Source organism: Aristolochia californica, unplaced genomic scaffold, assembly GCF_029961685.1.
Source record: "Aristolochia californica isolate CCGP_79_NKW_82.1479 unplaced genomic scaffold, dmAriCali1.0.hap1 SCAF_9, whole genome shotgun sequence".
Taxonomy (NCBI): domain Eukaryota; kingdom Viridiplantae; phylum Streptophyta; class Magnoliopsida; order Piperales; family Aristolochiaceae; genus Aristolochia; species Aristolochia californica.
Window position 1 is genome coordinate 34,858,132 of NW_027182290.1, and position 16,692 is coordinate 34,874,823.

Sequence of the window (16,692 nt, forward strand, 5' to 3'; positions counted from 1 at the left end):
AAATTGATATAATAATCTTGTTCTCTTTCAATGAAAATAATACAAATATATTTATATTAGTTTTTCAGTACACCGTGAAAGTAGATTCCATGAATTAGGGTTGGAATAGAGACGGGAAAGTAGATTCCCCTCATATCTGCATAGGTTATTAATTCAACCTGTGCCAGCTTTGCGTCCCTCGCAAATTGGTCTACTCGAGCCAACCAACGGGCGAAGTTGGCCCGTGGAAGCGAGTGACTGTAGAAGAGGGTTTTAGCGATCCGCTTAGCCCTAGTCAGTAGCTCTTTCCACTCCCAAACTCTCGGACGCCAAACCCCCGCTAAATTTCCCAAAATCCCGTGAAGTCCGCTCGTTTTCGCTCTCGTTCTCCTCGCTTTAAACCAAGATCCCCTTGGCATTTGTCGTCTCCTCCACCAAAAACATAAAGAGAGCACAATCTTCTTCCAATGAGGTGTCGTCTCAGTTGCAGCCGCTGCGGCAACTGATATTGAAAACCCTATTTGAACTCCTATTCTCGAAATCCTCATCCGATCTGTCCGCCATGGCCACGAGAAGGGTGTTGGCTTCTCTACTCAGATCGTCCGCGCGCCGCCCTGCTTCCAAACCCTCGTCAGTCTTTAGTCCCAGATCTCCCTCGCCGGCGCCGGCGCATCGCGCTTCTCCTAAGGGCTTTCTTCTGAACCGCGCCGCCGATTACGCGACGTCCGCGGCAGCTGCGGCTCCCGCATCATCCGCTGCTTCGGTAACCAAGGGCGCTGGGCCCTGCGGCAAGATTACTGACGAGTTCACTGGGGCTGGCTCCATCGGAAAGGTCTGTCAGGTCATCGGTGCAGTCGTCGATGTTAGATTCACCGAAGGTTTGCCTCCCATTTTGACCGCATTGGAAGTCTTGGATAACTCGATCCGTCTGGTTCTCGAAGTGGCCCAACACTTGGGAGAGAACATGGTGAGGACGATCGCCATGGACGGCACGGAGGGCCTTGTCCGTGGTCAAAGGGTTCTGAATACTGGTTCTCCGATCACTGTAAGCTAATTCTTCCTGGTTTATTCGTCTCATCTCTGGTTTTAGGATTCTTTCGTGATGTCTTGCCTCTTCATGGATCTTACATTTTAATTTTTTTTCCCTTTTCTTAAATTCTTCTCAATGCTTTATTATATGTATTTTGGCACCCATAGATGTTCATCATTTTCTTTCGGATATCTGATTTTTGTGAATTAAATCGAATTCAAACCATTTACTTTTAGAACCTTAATTCATTTTCCCTCTCCGATTGTAATGATGTATGCAGTCACGATTCTTTTTAGGTCCATAATTTCGTATGGATTTAGTTATGCCTTGAGATATTTTATTTAGTTTGATCAATGTAGAATGGTTTTTCCAGATAATCTAGATTTTCCATTTCTAGAGTTAAAAAAGTGTGATCTTTAATTCCTGTCTTGCCACAGCAGATGAAATAGTTCAGCATTATATTTCCTAATCAATAGCTTCCCAGATATTCTATTGTATCTTTTGACCTTTATTTGCAAGCCTCGTTGTGATTGAGGTAAATTTCTTTGGCATCGCTGGGCGTTTTTGCTGGTCAGTGAATTTCCTATTGTTTGTTTGATGCCCGGTATGGTCTTATTGTTAAATTCTGTACTGTTATCACTTCTCTCCGTGATTTTTTATTAGATACTGATTAGTTGTTTGGATTTATTTTACCTGTAGGTTCCCGTTGGTAGGGCTACCCTTGGCCGTATCATGAATGTTATTGGAGAGCCTATTGATGAAAAAGGAGATCTTAGTAAGACTGCCACATGCCTTACAAAGAATAAGAATTGGTGCTTTTCTTTGTAAGTGTGCTTCTTTCATTCATCTGTTTTAACTGACAGTGTCTTTGTTTGCTCTTTCATAGAGACTGATCACTACCTTCCCATCCATCGTGAAGCCCCTGCTTTTGTTGAGCAGGCAACTGAGCAGCAGATCCTTGTCACTGGTATCAAGGTATATTACGTTATTTTTCTCTCTTATTTTCTTCCACTTCTTTTTTCCTAACCTGTTAGAAGTTACCTGGTATTTGTCCAACCATTGTTCTTTGTAAAATTTTCTGTAGGTTGTTGATCTTCTTGCTCCGTACCAAAGAGGAGGAAAGATTGGGCTTTTTGGCGGTGCTGGTGTAGGAAAGACGGTGCTTATTATGGAGCTGATTAACAATGTTGCAAAAGCTCATGGTTTGAATTAAAAAAAAAAAACTCTCTTATTACGTGAATATAGTGATCATTTGTTTTTTAGCATAATTGCTGAATCTTGTTTTATCAGGTGGTTTTTCTGTCTTTGCTGGTGTTGGTGAACGTACCCGAGAGGGTAATGATCTGTACCGTGAAATGATTGAGAGTGGTGTCATTAAGCTTGGAGAGAAACAGGTAAATATTTTAGGAGTTCAAGTCTTTTATTTTATATTGTGACAGTCAACTCCTTTTCTGTTTTATGCATGCATTCTGTCAATATTGCAGAGTGAAAGCAAGTGTGCTCTTGTTTATGGCCAAATGAATGAACCCCCTGGTGCTCGTGCTCGTGTTGGGCTCACTGGCCTGACTGTTGCGGAGCATTTCAGAGATGCTGAAGGGCAGGATGTGCTTCTCTTCATTGATAACATTTTCCGCTTTACCCAGGTGATTATTAGCTTATTCACGAATGTACTGATTTTTTGCATTTTTATAAAATTTCCTTCTCCATTTGAATGGATGTAGAGTAGTTAAAGCATGTATTCTTGTCAATGCTACAGGCCAACTCTGAGGTGTCTGCTTTGCTTGGTCGCATTCCATCTGCTGTCGGGTATCAACCCACTTTGGCCACGGATCTTGGAGGTTTGCAAGAACGTATTACCACCACCAAGAAAGGTTCCATTACATCTGTCCAAGCTATATATGTACCTGCTGATGACTTGACTGATCCAGCTCCTGCTACAACATTTGCACATCTTGATGCCACTACTGTGTTGTCAAGACAGGTTTATATCCACATCTGATTAGGGCTGACCATGTTGTTTAAATTTTTGTCTGAAGTTGCTTTCTGTAGCTCAGTGATGTCTACTTCTTATGCACAGATTTCAGAACTTGGTATCTATCCTGCTGTGGATCCTCTTGATTCTACCTCCCGGATGCTTTCGCCTCATATTCTAGGATTAGAGCACTATAACACTGCTCGTGGTGTACAACAGGTCCTTCAAAATTATAAAAATCTTCAAGATATTATTGCAATTTTGGGTATGGATGAGCTCAGTGAAGATGACAAGCTGACAGTGTCTCGAGCCCGTAAGATTCAGCGTTTCTTGAGCCAGCCTTTCCATGTTGCTGAGGTGTTCACTGGTGCTCCTGGCAAATATGTAGAGTTGAAGGAAAGCGTTGCTAGTTTCCAGGTATTTGACAAGTCATTACTTCTCACTGTGCCTGATTTCGTATATAATCTCTCTCTTCCACACACATTCTTTCTCTCTCTCTCTGACATATACACATGCACAGGACATACACACTTAAATGAAAAATTAGCGGAGAATTCTGTAGTGTTTGTTTGGTTAAGCTTTCGAAGTGAACTAAATTGATGTCCTCTTGGGCCCAGTATTAACTTTGCACACTTCACTTTTCAAGGTGAACGAGGAAGTTTTAAAACTGAGTGTGAAAATTTGGCTTCTCAATTTATGTATGTATTGGAACCTGTGATGGAATTGGACAAGGATGCTAGGAAATTACTTTGTTGCATTTAAAAAGTGAAAGGTTTTTGCCTCTACCAAGCTAATTTTTGTGGTAATGAACAGGAGTTTACCATTTGAGTCTGTTGGTGTTTTATTGAGTCTTATTTTAACAAAATCTTAAAACTGGTGTTGATCATTTTTGACCAGTGAAGGTCAACATCTTGTTTTATCCTTTTGAGCTCATTTCTTTTAGAATTATATGAGAATATCACTGTTTTATGCTGAATTCTTGAATTGACATAATCCATTCACTTTATTTTGTATTTGTTATTTTCTTGGTACAATCTTTGGGTAATACATAATTGTCTCGGTTTCTGTTAGGGTGTTTTGGATGGTAAATATGATGATCTGCCCGAGCAATCGTTTTACATGGTGGGAGGAATTGAAGAGGTGATTGCCAAGGCCGACAAGATTGCCAAGGAGTCAGCTGCTTGAGAGAAGTCTGGTTTTTCAGTTTGTTCCCAGGACTGTTAGAAGTAATAATTTGATCGCCAGGGGCAATGCGTTGCCTCCCAAACCGAATTTGCATTTTTTGAGCTCAGCAGTGTTGGGGATTTTCATTTGGTTTACTTTTGACAGAATTTTGTGATTAGGTGAAGAGGAAAACTGAACTAGGGCTCGTACTTAAAAAATCGCCCGGCCTTTTTTATTTATTTTTAAATGCAATCATGCAATCATCGGAAACATTCAGAAACAGTTTCGGGTGGTCTTTCTTCGCCTCTTCGCCTTTGCATGTGTCGAGGCCAGTAATTTTCCTAGCAAAGTTAATGAGCCACCAGGCTGATTCTCTTATACTCGTTCAGTAGCCTGTGTCTGCGGGACAACGAATAGTCAAGTCTGTTGCGGACTCGCCATGTGCTCCCGGATGCTTAGATTTAGTAAGAGGCGCCTACATCTTGGTAATCCACCTTCGGCGGTTAAAAACGAAATTGAATTCACAGAAAACCGGACAAGTGTGGCCCGTACCTCTTTCTGTGGAAAGATGTTGTAGAAGTGTTGAGATCGGTGTTAGCGAGATGTTAAGGCGAAGAAGTAAGCAAAGCCCCCCCAAAACACGGTGGCTCGGGCTAAAGATGCTTATTCTTCCATCTCTTGTTTTTACATAGAGACACTTTTTTTGTTGTGCACAAATATGCCATCTCTACTGTGGAAAAAGGCTAATAGGAGTGACTAGATGTCTTAAAGTCGTGTTTTTTTTTTTTTTTGCCTTTGGTCTTACATGCCCAGTTAATATCTACATCCAATTTGTATTTTATTTAAGGTGGGTGAAGACTGAAGAGCATGGAATCGCTTTTAAAAGGTGTAATAATTATAAAATGTTACCTTTGTGAGGGTAACTCCTTGGGCTTGGGCACACAACGGGGAGAGGGGCCCGAACCTCTTCTCCCTTTCTGTCTCTTGTGTAGATAATTGGTTACTAAGTGTGGTACAAATTTCCCTTGGGCTTCTGTAGACCTGCCCATTGCCCAGTTTACAGAGCCCACCTTAAGGTTCTACCGTTGAGCCTGCCTGGGTGTCTACGAATTCCATGCTTCTCACCTTCGTCAAAATGGCTGCTATCACCACGACCGCCGGTGTGAATGCGAATCTCTCTCCTGTGCACTAATCATTCGCCCCCCCTCCTTCCTCACCTCTCTACCCGCCCCGATGCCTCCGCCATGACTATTCTGCCCCGGCTCAACCCCCGCGTCCTTAACCTCCACCGCTATCTTCGACGCCGCTCCTTCTCTCCCGTAGCAGCTGCTGTCCGACAAGACCCCACCGTCTGGTCCCCTGCACCTCTCTCGCTGGTCGAGGGCGCCGCCGAGTCTCTCTTCAACGTCTCCGTCAATCTGTCGGATTGCCCTGATGTTGCCGAGTCGTTCACGCGCCCTGGCCAATACCTGCAGCTTAGAGTCCCCACTGAGCCCAAGCCGGTTTTCCTCGCCATCGCCTCTTCACCTTCCTCCCTTGGTGAGATGGAATTCCTCGTTAAGTCCATTCCAGGAACCACCGCCGATGCACTATGTCGCCTTCGCAAAGGGGACGTTGTAGAATTGAGCATGGTTATGGGTAAGGGATTCGATATCGATCAGATTTCTCCGCCTGAAAAGTTTCCTACAGTTCTTCTCTTCGCCACTGGGACCGCAATCAGGTAAGCTGCCATTCCTTTCCTATTTTACTTTTTCTGTTATAAAACTTTAAGGAAATGTGAATTTCGCTTTTTCTTTCGTTGGAACAGTTGATTTTTATTTGCATCGAGTGTAAACTGACTTTTTTGAAAAAAATTGAAAACTCAAATAGTATCAAATCGTCGTTGATTGACTATTTCTTCACTGCATGTCGTTGTTCGAAAACCTTAATTTTGAAATTTGAATACAAACAGGTAGAATTATGTGTCCATTATCAAATTTTGGCAATTTCCTCGTCTAGACTTTCGTACCCGATCTTGGTTGAAAATTTGTCTAGTAACTATGACAGAAACCACATTTTTTCCCTGGACTATTCTCAATGTTGTTCTTTTTAATGCTCGATGTTCTCAACATGCTAGCATTTAATCTATTGGATCAAGCATTGTTGTTTGTCCTTTATCTACATGATCTTTACATTGTTTCCTTTCTTACAGTCCGATACGTTCCCTTATTGAGTGGGGATTTGGTGCCGACAAGAGATCTGATGTGAGGCTATATTATGGAACCAGAAACCTTGAGGGAATGGCCTACCAGGTTTGAAAACATGGAATTTTGTGAAAGATTGAAAATCTGGGGATTTCTTTTCTCTGACATAAATTGTTGTTCCTTCCCTTGCCCATAGGATAAGTTCAAGGGTTGGGAATCTTCCGGTATTAAAATAGTACCAGTATTTTCTGAAGCTGATGATAATTGGAGTGGTGAAAGAGGCTATGTACAGGTAATGCATTCTTCTTCTAGTATTGTGTACCAATTTTATTTTTAATTCATATTTATTTTGTTTTTTTAACATACTTTTGTGATCCAGTTAAAAAACATTCTTTCGTGATTTTTCTTGTAAGTGTCCCTTCTTAGTCGTACTTATCTTTGACTATTTCCTTTCAGGATGCTTTTGCTAGAGATAAGCGAATATCTGATCCTCAATCCACTGGTGCAGTGCTCTGCGGACCTGAAGAAATGACTGAGGTTTGTGTTATTTCCTGCTTATTTAATTCGTCTTTAGAGAAGCTGATACCCCTCTCAAGTATTCATTTATAGGGAAGGTTATAGGTTCTTCAAAGGTCTGAAAATTTTGTGTCAGCTTTTAGTAGCAAATTGCATTTGAATGGTTCTCATTGTTCAGGGATAGAGATCCTAGAGCACATGTTCTTGGTACAGGTGCATGACCGGATGCTTGTTTTAGCATCGACTTTATTGGAAACAACCATGGTGACACCTAGGGCTCATCTCTCCTATTTATGATTAGCTTCTGTACACTTCTTTTATTAGTTTTTACACAAAGCACTTTACCTCAAGGTTACCATTTCTTTCATGATTGTTTTTTTCCTGTCGTTGGTCTCTAACAGCATCACACATATGCTATAACATCTGACTTGTGACCATGAGGTCAAAGAGTGGAATAAGTGTAATCAACTTGTCAGAAAACATATTCACTTTGAACCCACAACCTAATAGAGTGTTGAGTCATCCTCATGTACGTGATATCATTATCTTAATTGTTTAGGCAACTGTGCACAATAACAAATGCATATTTATCTGTTTCATGTCTGAGGAGTTAGTGGTCACATTCATATAGGCATAATTGCATCCTCTTAGATCTAAGTGGTTTCTTATATCTTTAGTATCTTAAGCTTTCTCTTCTGGAAAAAGGATTAGTTTTGGGGTCATTAATCTTATGAAGAAGTATATATATTCATATAGGCATAATTGCATCCTCTTAGATCTAAATGGTTTCTTATATCTTTAGTATCTTAAGCTTTCTCTTCTTGAAAAAGGATTGGTTTTGGGGTCATTAATCTTATGAAGAAGTACATATATATTTTTCTTTCTTTTATATATCTAAAAAGTGCTTCTAACTTTGTCACTGAGTCTGTGGCCCAATGCCCACATCCACTGTCTTTTTAATTAAGTTACAATGAGGAAACAATTTTTTAAGGATTAAAATAAATGCAAGCATACACAACAGTAGGAAACAAACCTAAATTAAAAAAACCTGCAAAGAAATGGGGAGATAGTTCATGACAGCAAGTTGTTGCAGGAAAAACCTCCCTGGCCAGTGTATCAGCAACGATGCTGGCACTTCTTGGGCTATGGTTGGCTGACTGTTGATGATGTGTTTGAGTCATGCCAAATCTAAACACTTGTAGTGAACCAAATTCAATATTAAAAGAAAGCATATAATTTTAATTAGAGTCCAATCATGTTAGTTTAGCCATTAGGGCCTCACCAAGTAAGAAAAGGACAGGCAAAAGGTTGATAGAGTCAATGCCAGTTAACAACAGGAGGAGAAAAGATAGAAAAAAAGAGCCAAAATGAAAATATAGTTGCAAATATTGGTCCCGTGCAGTGATAGTCGAAATCCCTTCTTGTATTATTTATTAGGAGTCGTAATAAACTTTAAGTTAGATAAATACGGGTGTGGCTTTTACGGCTAGTTTTTATAAGCCCAGGTCTAATACCCCTTGACTTCTTGGTCCATAATAAACTCTAACAATCTCTGAACTTGGTTGGTTAAGGGTGTTTGACAAATAGTATATTGTGGTGAAAATTAATATATACTATATCAATGTCAGACAAATTTGAAACAAACTATTATGGAGTTTAACAACATAACAACTATTATTTGCATTTGGCTATGAGTATAAAATATGTTACAGAATGATAAAGTTATTTGCATACAAGAATATGCATTTTACTGTTTAAGATAATACAATGTTTCAGTTGGTTTGCCCAAGATTTCAAATCTAAACTTAGTTTAAACTATGATGAGTTCTCTCTGCCTTAACCTCTTTGGAAGTTATTTGTAATCTCCTTCTCTTTTTGTTTATTTTACCTTTTGTAACTAAGCCTGCAAGTTGTGTCCCTGTTTGGAAACTCTTCACTCCTTCAGAGAATTTGTTGGCCTGTTATTGACTAATGACAGGGACATTGACTAAAAGAGTTTGTAATGTTAGAAGGGTTTACTCCTGTTCCTATTGGAGAATGAGTGTGGATGCAAAAAAGAAAGAGTAAAAGAAGATGAAAAATATGCTTAATGAAACTTCACCATTCTTTATTATAGCTGCTGATGGTGTTTTTTGCAAAATTGTCCTTCTTTGCTGTTGGACATTGATTCTCTAGTATGCTGGCAAATAGAAGTTATAATTGGTACATGACAATACTTTTTGACTTTGCAGGCCCATTACTTAATAATACAAAAAGTGTCAACTTTGCCAAAAGATTACCTTCTTGATGCTTGAACATTTTTTTAGCCGGAAATAAATTATTTTATAACAATGAGAAGAAAGAATCCATTAAGGCTGGAAATAAATTACCAAGTTGAGATTTTTGTTTATGTTCTGTAAAAAAAATAAAAAAAATACTGATTCTACAAGATTACTTTTTATATGTGAACAGAACTAAACTGCAGAATAAGGTGTTGTTCGGGTTTCTTTGATTTCTTGTCTTTTTAAATGTTAGGAGCTGAGTTTTGAAAATGATGTGCTTTGCAGGCTGTTATTTCTCTTCTCACGGATGATGGAGTCTCAAGTGATAAGATCTTGGATAATTTATGATTTGTGCGCCTTCCTCACTGTTGTAGCATCTTTAAAAAACATTGAAAATTTATTTATTTTCTCTTTTTTTCGCAAAGAGAAACTATTTTGGAAATCCAAATTTATGTAGCCAATAGACCAAATTTTTCGAGAAGGTAATTAATAAATAAAAGGGTTCTCGCTTAAAGCTCATGTGGACAATGCACCTATGTTCCTGTTTTATATATCTGTGGGTAAGATTTAGTTCAGGTATTAGAGATCTGTGGAAGAAATTGTGATGACTTTGGGAGAAGGTACCATGTATTCTGGTCATGCTGCCATTATCTGTCCTCCAGGCCTGTCTAGGTGTGTACATTCACCAACCGATAGTGGCTAGGTGAGAAAGAAATTACTTTGATGGATTCATTCTTGTTTTTAGTATCCAAGAACTAGCTAGAACAGATTGTATTACAAATGACTCATTCACTGGCAGCACAAATGGAGAGTCCTTTTTCCAATGTTGCATAGATTTTTGTAACGAAAAGAAAATATAAAAGAAATTTAATTCTTTTCTTGGTTAATGAACTTTCTCTAAAAAACAGAGAATTTGAAGAGAAAAGAAAAAAAATGAGAAATATGGCCATCTAAGTTATGCTCTATCGTTTATATATTCAAGGGAAACATGTTTCTTTTTGTATAGCATTGGCTTTACGTGTTCTAACTTTATGTTGGATTTTTTAAGTATAAAGTTCTTAGATTGGAGGTTACAAGGAGATCTTATTATATTGTGTGTGAATGTTCACATTTGATTGCTACTTTCTTGAGTGTTTGTTGGGGCGTCAATTGGCGGATTTCGATATTTTTTAGTATTATGCCCTGGTTGTTTACATCTATCACAGAAGTAGCTATCGTGTTCACTTTTATCCATTTTTATACGTATACAAGCAAAATGTGGTTAACCAGGTTGCCTCCTTGTAATAGGTTGTACATGCTTATGGGTGTTTGTCATCATAAAAAAAGGTGAGAATGATGGCGTCAAGATCCACATTGGCATGATTTTGATAATAAAAAACACTCAAATTATCAATGATATGTGTTAAGTATGTTGTGTAGTTCAACAAGCCCTTAAACGAATTTTTTGGTAGCATATCTATTCGAGTGGCCATGATCCATCTTAATAGTCCATACTGAAAGGAAACAAACATCTTATGCCAAAAAACACATCATCCAAATAACCTAAACAACATTGTTTGACCTAATATGAGAAATAAAAAATCATTTTGCACAAACAACCAATCTAGAAGAGGCAAAAAGAGTAAAATGGCCAAAATGAGTCAACCACATACACGTTTTATATTTTTAGATATATTCCTCAATTTGAAAAACCTCCTAGATTTATATTCACTATCTTCTAAATTATGTCATTAGAGACTATTTTGAACTGCCTATATTTTTAAATTAACACATTAAGGATAATCCTGAGCTACCTAGATTTTGAAATCAAGTCATTAAAGACTATTTCGAGCTGCTAATTACATTGAAAAAGTACTTATAATTAGTGTATCTATTTGTTTGTGCTTGGAGTGTTAAATAAACCTATGAAGAGTCAATTTACATTGGGTTATATTGTAAGCAAGTAATTGTTGCAATTTGAGTCTAACCTTAAGTAGGTAAGAACGTTTTCACTCCCAAAGTGTTTGAGAGAAGTTGGAAAGTTGTTTTTCCTATTAGGTGAGTCATTAGACATCGTGTAGGTAGATGATGCTGAAAATCCCTCTTTATGTGTAGGCTAGTATGCTTAATAAGCTATTGGAAGTTTCTGTGTGGGTCTAAGCTTGTAATGCCTAATGAATTGTTGAAAATCCCTTTTTGGGTCTAAACTCATGTAATCTAGTAAGTTGTTGGAAAATCCCTTAGAGGGTCTAAACTCATGTAATCTAAGTGAGAGTGCACTATTGTAAGTTGGCTGTTGTGATCAATTGAGTGATATAGGTTCTTTTGTAGGCAACATTGTAATTCTTCTTAGAGGTTATTTGCTATAGGTGACATAGGACAACCCAAGGTAATTAGTGGAACCTCAAGGTTGTAAAGCATCTTGGGGTTGGACTAGTAATCCATAAAAGGACTGTGAACAACCTAAAAATCTTGTGTATTTTATATGTAATTGTTTTTGGGTGTACCTTGATCCTTGTGTATGAATAGTTTAGCTTTACACTCACATATGAATGAAGCAAAAGGAGTTAAAATTAAAAATAAAAGCTAATAAACCTATTCACCCCTCTAGTTTTATTCCTTATCGGACCTAACAATATCATGTAACATAATTGTTAATTTTATGATTTAAAGTTATTTAAAATAAACATAACTTGCCATTTACCTCCGACTTTATTAATCACTCTTTTTCATTTGAAGCCAGTAAATTTTGAAAAGGGAAAAACTAACCTTATAGATAATATGAAAACAAAATTACATGTTGCAACATACCTCAAGTTTCTTTTAGTGATTTATGGTTTTTCACCTATATATGTTACAACAAACAACAATGTTCCGCATTAGCGAGTGGAATAAATTTGATAATCTTCTGTATAATATGATACAACCAAACAACATTCTGACTAAAAATTCAATGGAGCCTTGGGTTGTGGTATGCTCGCATGTTTGTTTCTATATCTCTAAGAAGGAGAAATCAAGCAGTTAGTTCTACTAGTAGACTTGCACTAGTCGATCTAATTGCTCGACTACATGTATGCCCATGTAAATGAGTCATACTCATATAATCTCTATATTATTGGAGGGGACTCCTCAAATTTGAACTAAGTTGCCCATGGGAAAACACTTCTTTTCCTAAGACATTAAAATAGTACTATCTCCTTCATTAACACAATAAAAGATTGTACTACTCCTTGCTTAGGGTAAGCTAAGCAGCAACACATTAAATTTATATGTCAACATGCTAATAGAAAATCTATTTATCCTAAAATAAAAACATGTGGGTAAGTGTACTTACCCTAAGTCTGTTTCTTATGGACACTTAAATAATAAATGTGCAGCGTGTGACAAGTGAGGTTTAACAAAATATCCAGAAAAATCCAGAAAGATTCACATGGTGGGAATCCCATTTTTCAAGAATCGAATAAAATATGGATAAAAAAGCCATGGAAAAATAAGCACTTGCACCGCCCACAAGTGGTCAATAGCGCTACCGATTCACACGAGATCTTTTGTTCTATTCTATTGGCCAACAATGTCCTTCAAACATCTTCATAAATAACAAGAGAAACCTTCGGTAGATCTGCGAACTTGACTCCCAGAGTATCGACTGATCGAGGGAAACCCGACCGGAAAGAGGCGAGGGTACAGAGCCAGAGATGGAACCAATAGCGATGAACGGTGGCGTTGGCCCCGACAGTTACTCCCAGAATTCGTCCTACCAGGTGATTTTCTTCTTTCTCCGCTGGATTTTAACGAACTCCTGCACTTCTGATGCTCTCACTAACACCAAGTTGTGTGGCAGGGAAGTGGAGCAACTACGGCTTTAGCCATGATCGAAGAGGCCATCACCAAGGGTTTGGATATGAGAGACTTTCCTGTGATCGCATCTGGTGAGCCATTTCGGATTGCCGACTTGGGCTGCTCTGTGGGTCCCAACACCTTCGGCGTTGTGGGCGGTATTGTAGAGGCAGTGAAACTCAAGTACTACAAGTCCAAAGGCGACGTGCTGGAGTTTCAAGTCTTCTTCAATGATACCGTCTCCAATGATTTCAACACGCTCCTCAGGTCTCCACAGTGGGAAGACAACCGATACTTTGCATCTGCCGTCCCGGGTTCCTTCCATGGCCGTCTCTTTCCCAAATCCTCCCTTCATTTCATCCACTCCGCTTACTCGATTCAGTGGCTGTCTCGGTTGCCCAAAGCCGTGATGGACGACAAATCCCCGGCGTGGAACACAGGGAAGATCACGTTTCTTGGGTCCAAATCTGAGGTTGCTGAGGCATTTTTGGGCCAGTTTGCCGTGGACATGGACTCTTTTCTACAGGCAAGGGCAGAAGAGGTGGTTCCTGGAGGCGTCATGGCACTTGTCTTTCCATTTCAGGGAGCTGATTTCCCTCATGAACGGCCTCTCTTTTCGATACTTATGGAACTTCTTGAATCGTCTCTGGCTGATATTGTAGCCTTGGTATGCGACGCTGTTTCACATTTTCATTAACGATCTATCTGATTTTTCCTTTTTGCTTAATTTGATCCATCTGCCTTTCTCATGCCTCTCGTCCCTGTTGGGTTTGCACATAAGAACCTGGCTTCTGACTTCCCATTATTTACCTGTTCGGTTTGACCACATAATGAAGAAGCTTAGTAATATCTTAATGTTTTACAGGGTAAAATGGATGAAGGCAAAGTAGATTCTTTCAATTTGCCAGCGTACCTTCCAACTGCAGATGAGTTCGAGATGTTGGTCGAAAAGAATGGCAGTTTTAGTATCGAGAAGATGCAGCCGCTGACTCAGACCAAAATGGCGTTTGATGCTCGTGCTTTGTCTACTATCATTAGAGCCGTTACTGAGATGATAATGAACAGGCACTTTGGCATTGAAATAATGGATGAAATCTTTGACAGGCATCGCCAGAAAATCGAAGAGTCTTCTCATCTCATTACACAAAGTATGGAAGTGAGCCAGGATATATTTGTACTTCTTAAGCGCAAACCCAAGTAAAATTTTTGGACAATCCATATTTCATATTTACCGATGGTGTAATGGTTTCCCTAATGTGGAGTCTCAATAAGGATAAATGGTTTCCTTTACTATTCATGAGAGCCTTTTAGTCATTTTACGTGAGAATACAATGTTGATGCCTCACATACAGCTTGGCTTGCAGTAAGAGCTTTCGAAAAATTAAAAAATAATGAAAATAAATATGAAGATGTTGCAGGCTTGAAAAGGATATATACTTTAATGGAAGATTCCGTGACAGCGATGTGCTTATTAATCACAAATTTTATAAAATTGATTGCTGACCAGAGATGCCCCAGTCTCGAGATCTCCAATTCAAGGGAATTTCCTCCGACCTTGTTTAATTCTAAGTTTGGAGGGTCCCTGGAAAATTTACAGATGGAAGACCTTGTTGCGTTTTCAGAAATGAAGGCTGCACAAAAAGAAGACAGTTGCACGGCAAGAGACGAGGTCATGTTCGATGAATGGAGGCGACGGTCCAAACAGTTATGCCCGAAACTCTTCCTATCAGGTAAGTTCCTCTCTTCCCAGTCCAGCTTTACTGCTGATGAGGCGATGATTCTATGGTTGCTTTTGTTGCTTCACGTTGTGGGATCATCAGGCTGATTATAGGTTGCAAAATGGCCTTCAATAATGTCTTATGGTGTGACAGAGAAGTGGATCAACAACAGCTCTAACCATGATCGAGGAGGCCATAGCCAAGGATTTGGACATGAAAGATTCTCCTACAAACCCAGGCGAGCCGTTACGCATCGCTGACTTGGGCTGCTCCGCAGGTGCCAACACGTTCCTTCTCGTCGGAGCCATACTCGAAGCAGTGAAGCTCAAGTACTACGAGTCCCATGGCAATCTGCTGGAGTTTCAAGCCTTCTTCAATGACATCGCATCCAATGATTTCAATACACTCATCCGATCTCCCTCGTGGGACAGCCACAGTGCCGGGATCCTTCCATGGCCGTCTCTTCCCCAAGGCGTCCCTTCATTACGTCCACTGCTCTTACGCGCTTCACTGGTTGTCTGAGTTGCCCAAAGAGGTGATGAATGAAAACACTCCTGCATGGAATAAGGGGAAGATCACTTGTTTTGGGCCCAAGCGCGAGGTTTGGGCTGCATTTCTTGGCCAGTTTGCCGTGGGCCTGAACTGTTTTCTGCTAGCTAGGGCAGATGAGATTGTTGGTGGTGGCTCTATGGCACTTGTCATTCCATTCCAGGAAGGCAGTTCGGATCTAAAGCCACTCTTTTTTGTGCTATTCGGCCTCCTCGAAGCAGCTTTATCTGATATGGTCATCCAGGTACGAATGCCCATGATCCGTAAGATCCATAATGTTAGTTTGGTGATGGGATCTGCTGAGTAATAAATCTGGAAATCCCACGCTCTGTAGCGGGATTTTGAGATAAGTGGGACACAACCTTTAGATGAGATTCTGGGATGGGGCAGAAAAACCCCCACTGGGTTTAGGGTCAGGGAAGGGTTTCCCCAAACCCGACCCCACGAAAGAGACAGGCAAGGGTTTACATATCAGTAAATTGTAAGATTGGACTTACAAGTATATTAACTATAAAATTATACACAGAGAAGGATTAACTAAAAGAAGTTAAAAATAGCAGCAAAAGTTGACAAACCTATTCACCCACTATAGGTTTGACCTCAACTGAAACTAGTCAAATGGATACACTGTCAAAAAATTTCCTTTGAATATTTTTTTATTACACAACAAGGTTAACGAACATCATTAGTAACTTGAGTATTTGTTATCATCACAATTATCTTAATGAGGATTTCGAAACCATCAGTATTCTAAACTTAAATTTGTGGTAGCGCATCCACTCTAGCCTTTTGAGTCAGAATTTTTTTGTTCTACTTAAGCGCAAGCCCAAGTAAATCTTTGGACAACTCTATTTTTATATTAACCGGCATAATGGTTTTCCTAGAGTGGAGCATCAACAAGGATTAATGTGAGATCTTCCTGCTTGTTGTTTCTTAAATATTTATGAGAGCTTTGAGTTAAAACACAAGTAAAAACTATGCATAGGGCACTATAGGTTAAATATTTTCCTCAGGTACGTATCATTCCGAAGCATCCATGTTTGATTAAGTTTTTCTACTACATTTTGTATGTGTAATGATGCCAAAATTTGGCGTTGCTTGAGGTGCGTGAGAATAATGACTTCGAATTCATAATGAAATCCCAATTTTCTAAAGCATGTATGATGTTTAAACATAGGATTCCATGATGTATAGTCATGGTAGAAGAGGATTAAGGGGTGAGAAAAAGAAACGTTGTGGAGAAAAGGTTTTAGGAGGAGAAGAGGAAGAGTGACAAATTAGGAGTAAAGAGGAGGCAAATTGGGGTAATAGATTTGTCCAAACCCACCCCTTTAAGTTATATTTATAGATATCAAAAATACTAATATTATAAGAATACCCTTCACCCTAGTAAGAGTGAATAACAGACATAAATCATAGACTAATTATATCAGTGTCATCTTTATGAGATGACCCTTTACGTACCATCCTGCCACCACTATGTGGGCATATGGGTCTTCTCCTT

The 16,692-nt window shown here is 39.2% G+C and overlaps 2 protein-coding genes across 2 annotated transcripts; both read left to right on the top strand.

Moving 5' to 3' along the window:
• The first annotated feature begins 297 nt into the window (after positions 1-297).
• On the top strand, positions 298-4,427 carry LOC137940397 (ATP synthase subunit beta, mitochondrial-like). The gene is made up of 9 exons (XM_068785436.1): positions 298-1,024; positions 1,709-1,784; positions 1,896-1,984; positions 2,094-2,211; positions 2,300-2,403; positions 2,494-2,652; positions 2,766-2,990; positions 3,087-3,398; positions 4,053-4,427. Exons 1-9 carry the CDS (start codon positions 542-544, stop codon positions 4,164-4,166), a joined length of 1,680 nt encoding a protein of 559 aa, XP_068641537.1. The 5' UTR covers positions 298-541; the 3' UTR covers positions 4,167-4,427.
• A 783-nt stretch (positions 4,428-5,210) lies between these two features.
• LOC137941965 (fruit protein pKIWI502-like) lies at positions 5,211-9,601 on the top strand. The gene is made up of 5 exons (XM_068787606.1): positions 5,211-5,865; positions 6,337-6,436; positions 6,525-6,620; positions 6,785-6,865; positions 9,391-9,601. The coding sequence occupies exons 1-5, from the start codon at positions 5,312-5,314 to the stop codon at positions 9,451-9,453; spliced, it is 894 nt and encodes a 297-aa protein (XP_068643707.1). The 5' UTR covers positions 5,211-5,311; the 3' UTR covers positions 9,454-9,601.
• Positions 9,602-16,692: the final 7,091 nt, after the last annotated feature.

Coding starts and splice junctions, on each gene's coding strand:
- LOC137940397 (XM_068785436.1), top strand. CDS start 542: ATGGCCACGAGAAGGGTGTTGGCTTCTCTACTCAGATCGTCCGCGCGC. Junction 2,653..2,765: donor ACATTTTCCGCTTTACCCAG/GTGATTATTAGC, acceptor TCAATGCTACAG/GCCAACTCTGAGGTGTCTGC. Junction 3,399..4,052: donor AAAGCGTTGCTAGTTTCCAG/GTATTTGACAAG, acceptor GGTTTCTGTTAG/GGTGTTTTGGATGGTAAATA.
- LOC137941965 (XM_068787606.1), top strand. CDS start 5,312: ATGCGAATCTCTCTCCTGTGCACTAATCATTCGCCCCCCCTCCTTCCT. Junction 5,866..6,336: donor GCCACTGGGACCGCAATCAG/GTAAGCTGCCAT, acceptor CCTTTCTTACAG/TCCGATACGTTCCCTTATTG. Junction 6,437..6,524: donor TTGAGGGAATGGCCTACCAG/GTTTGAAAACAT, acceptor CCTTGCCCATAG/GATAAGTTCAAGGGTTGGGA.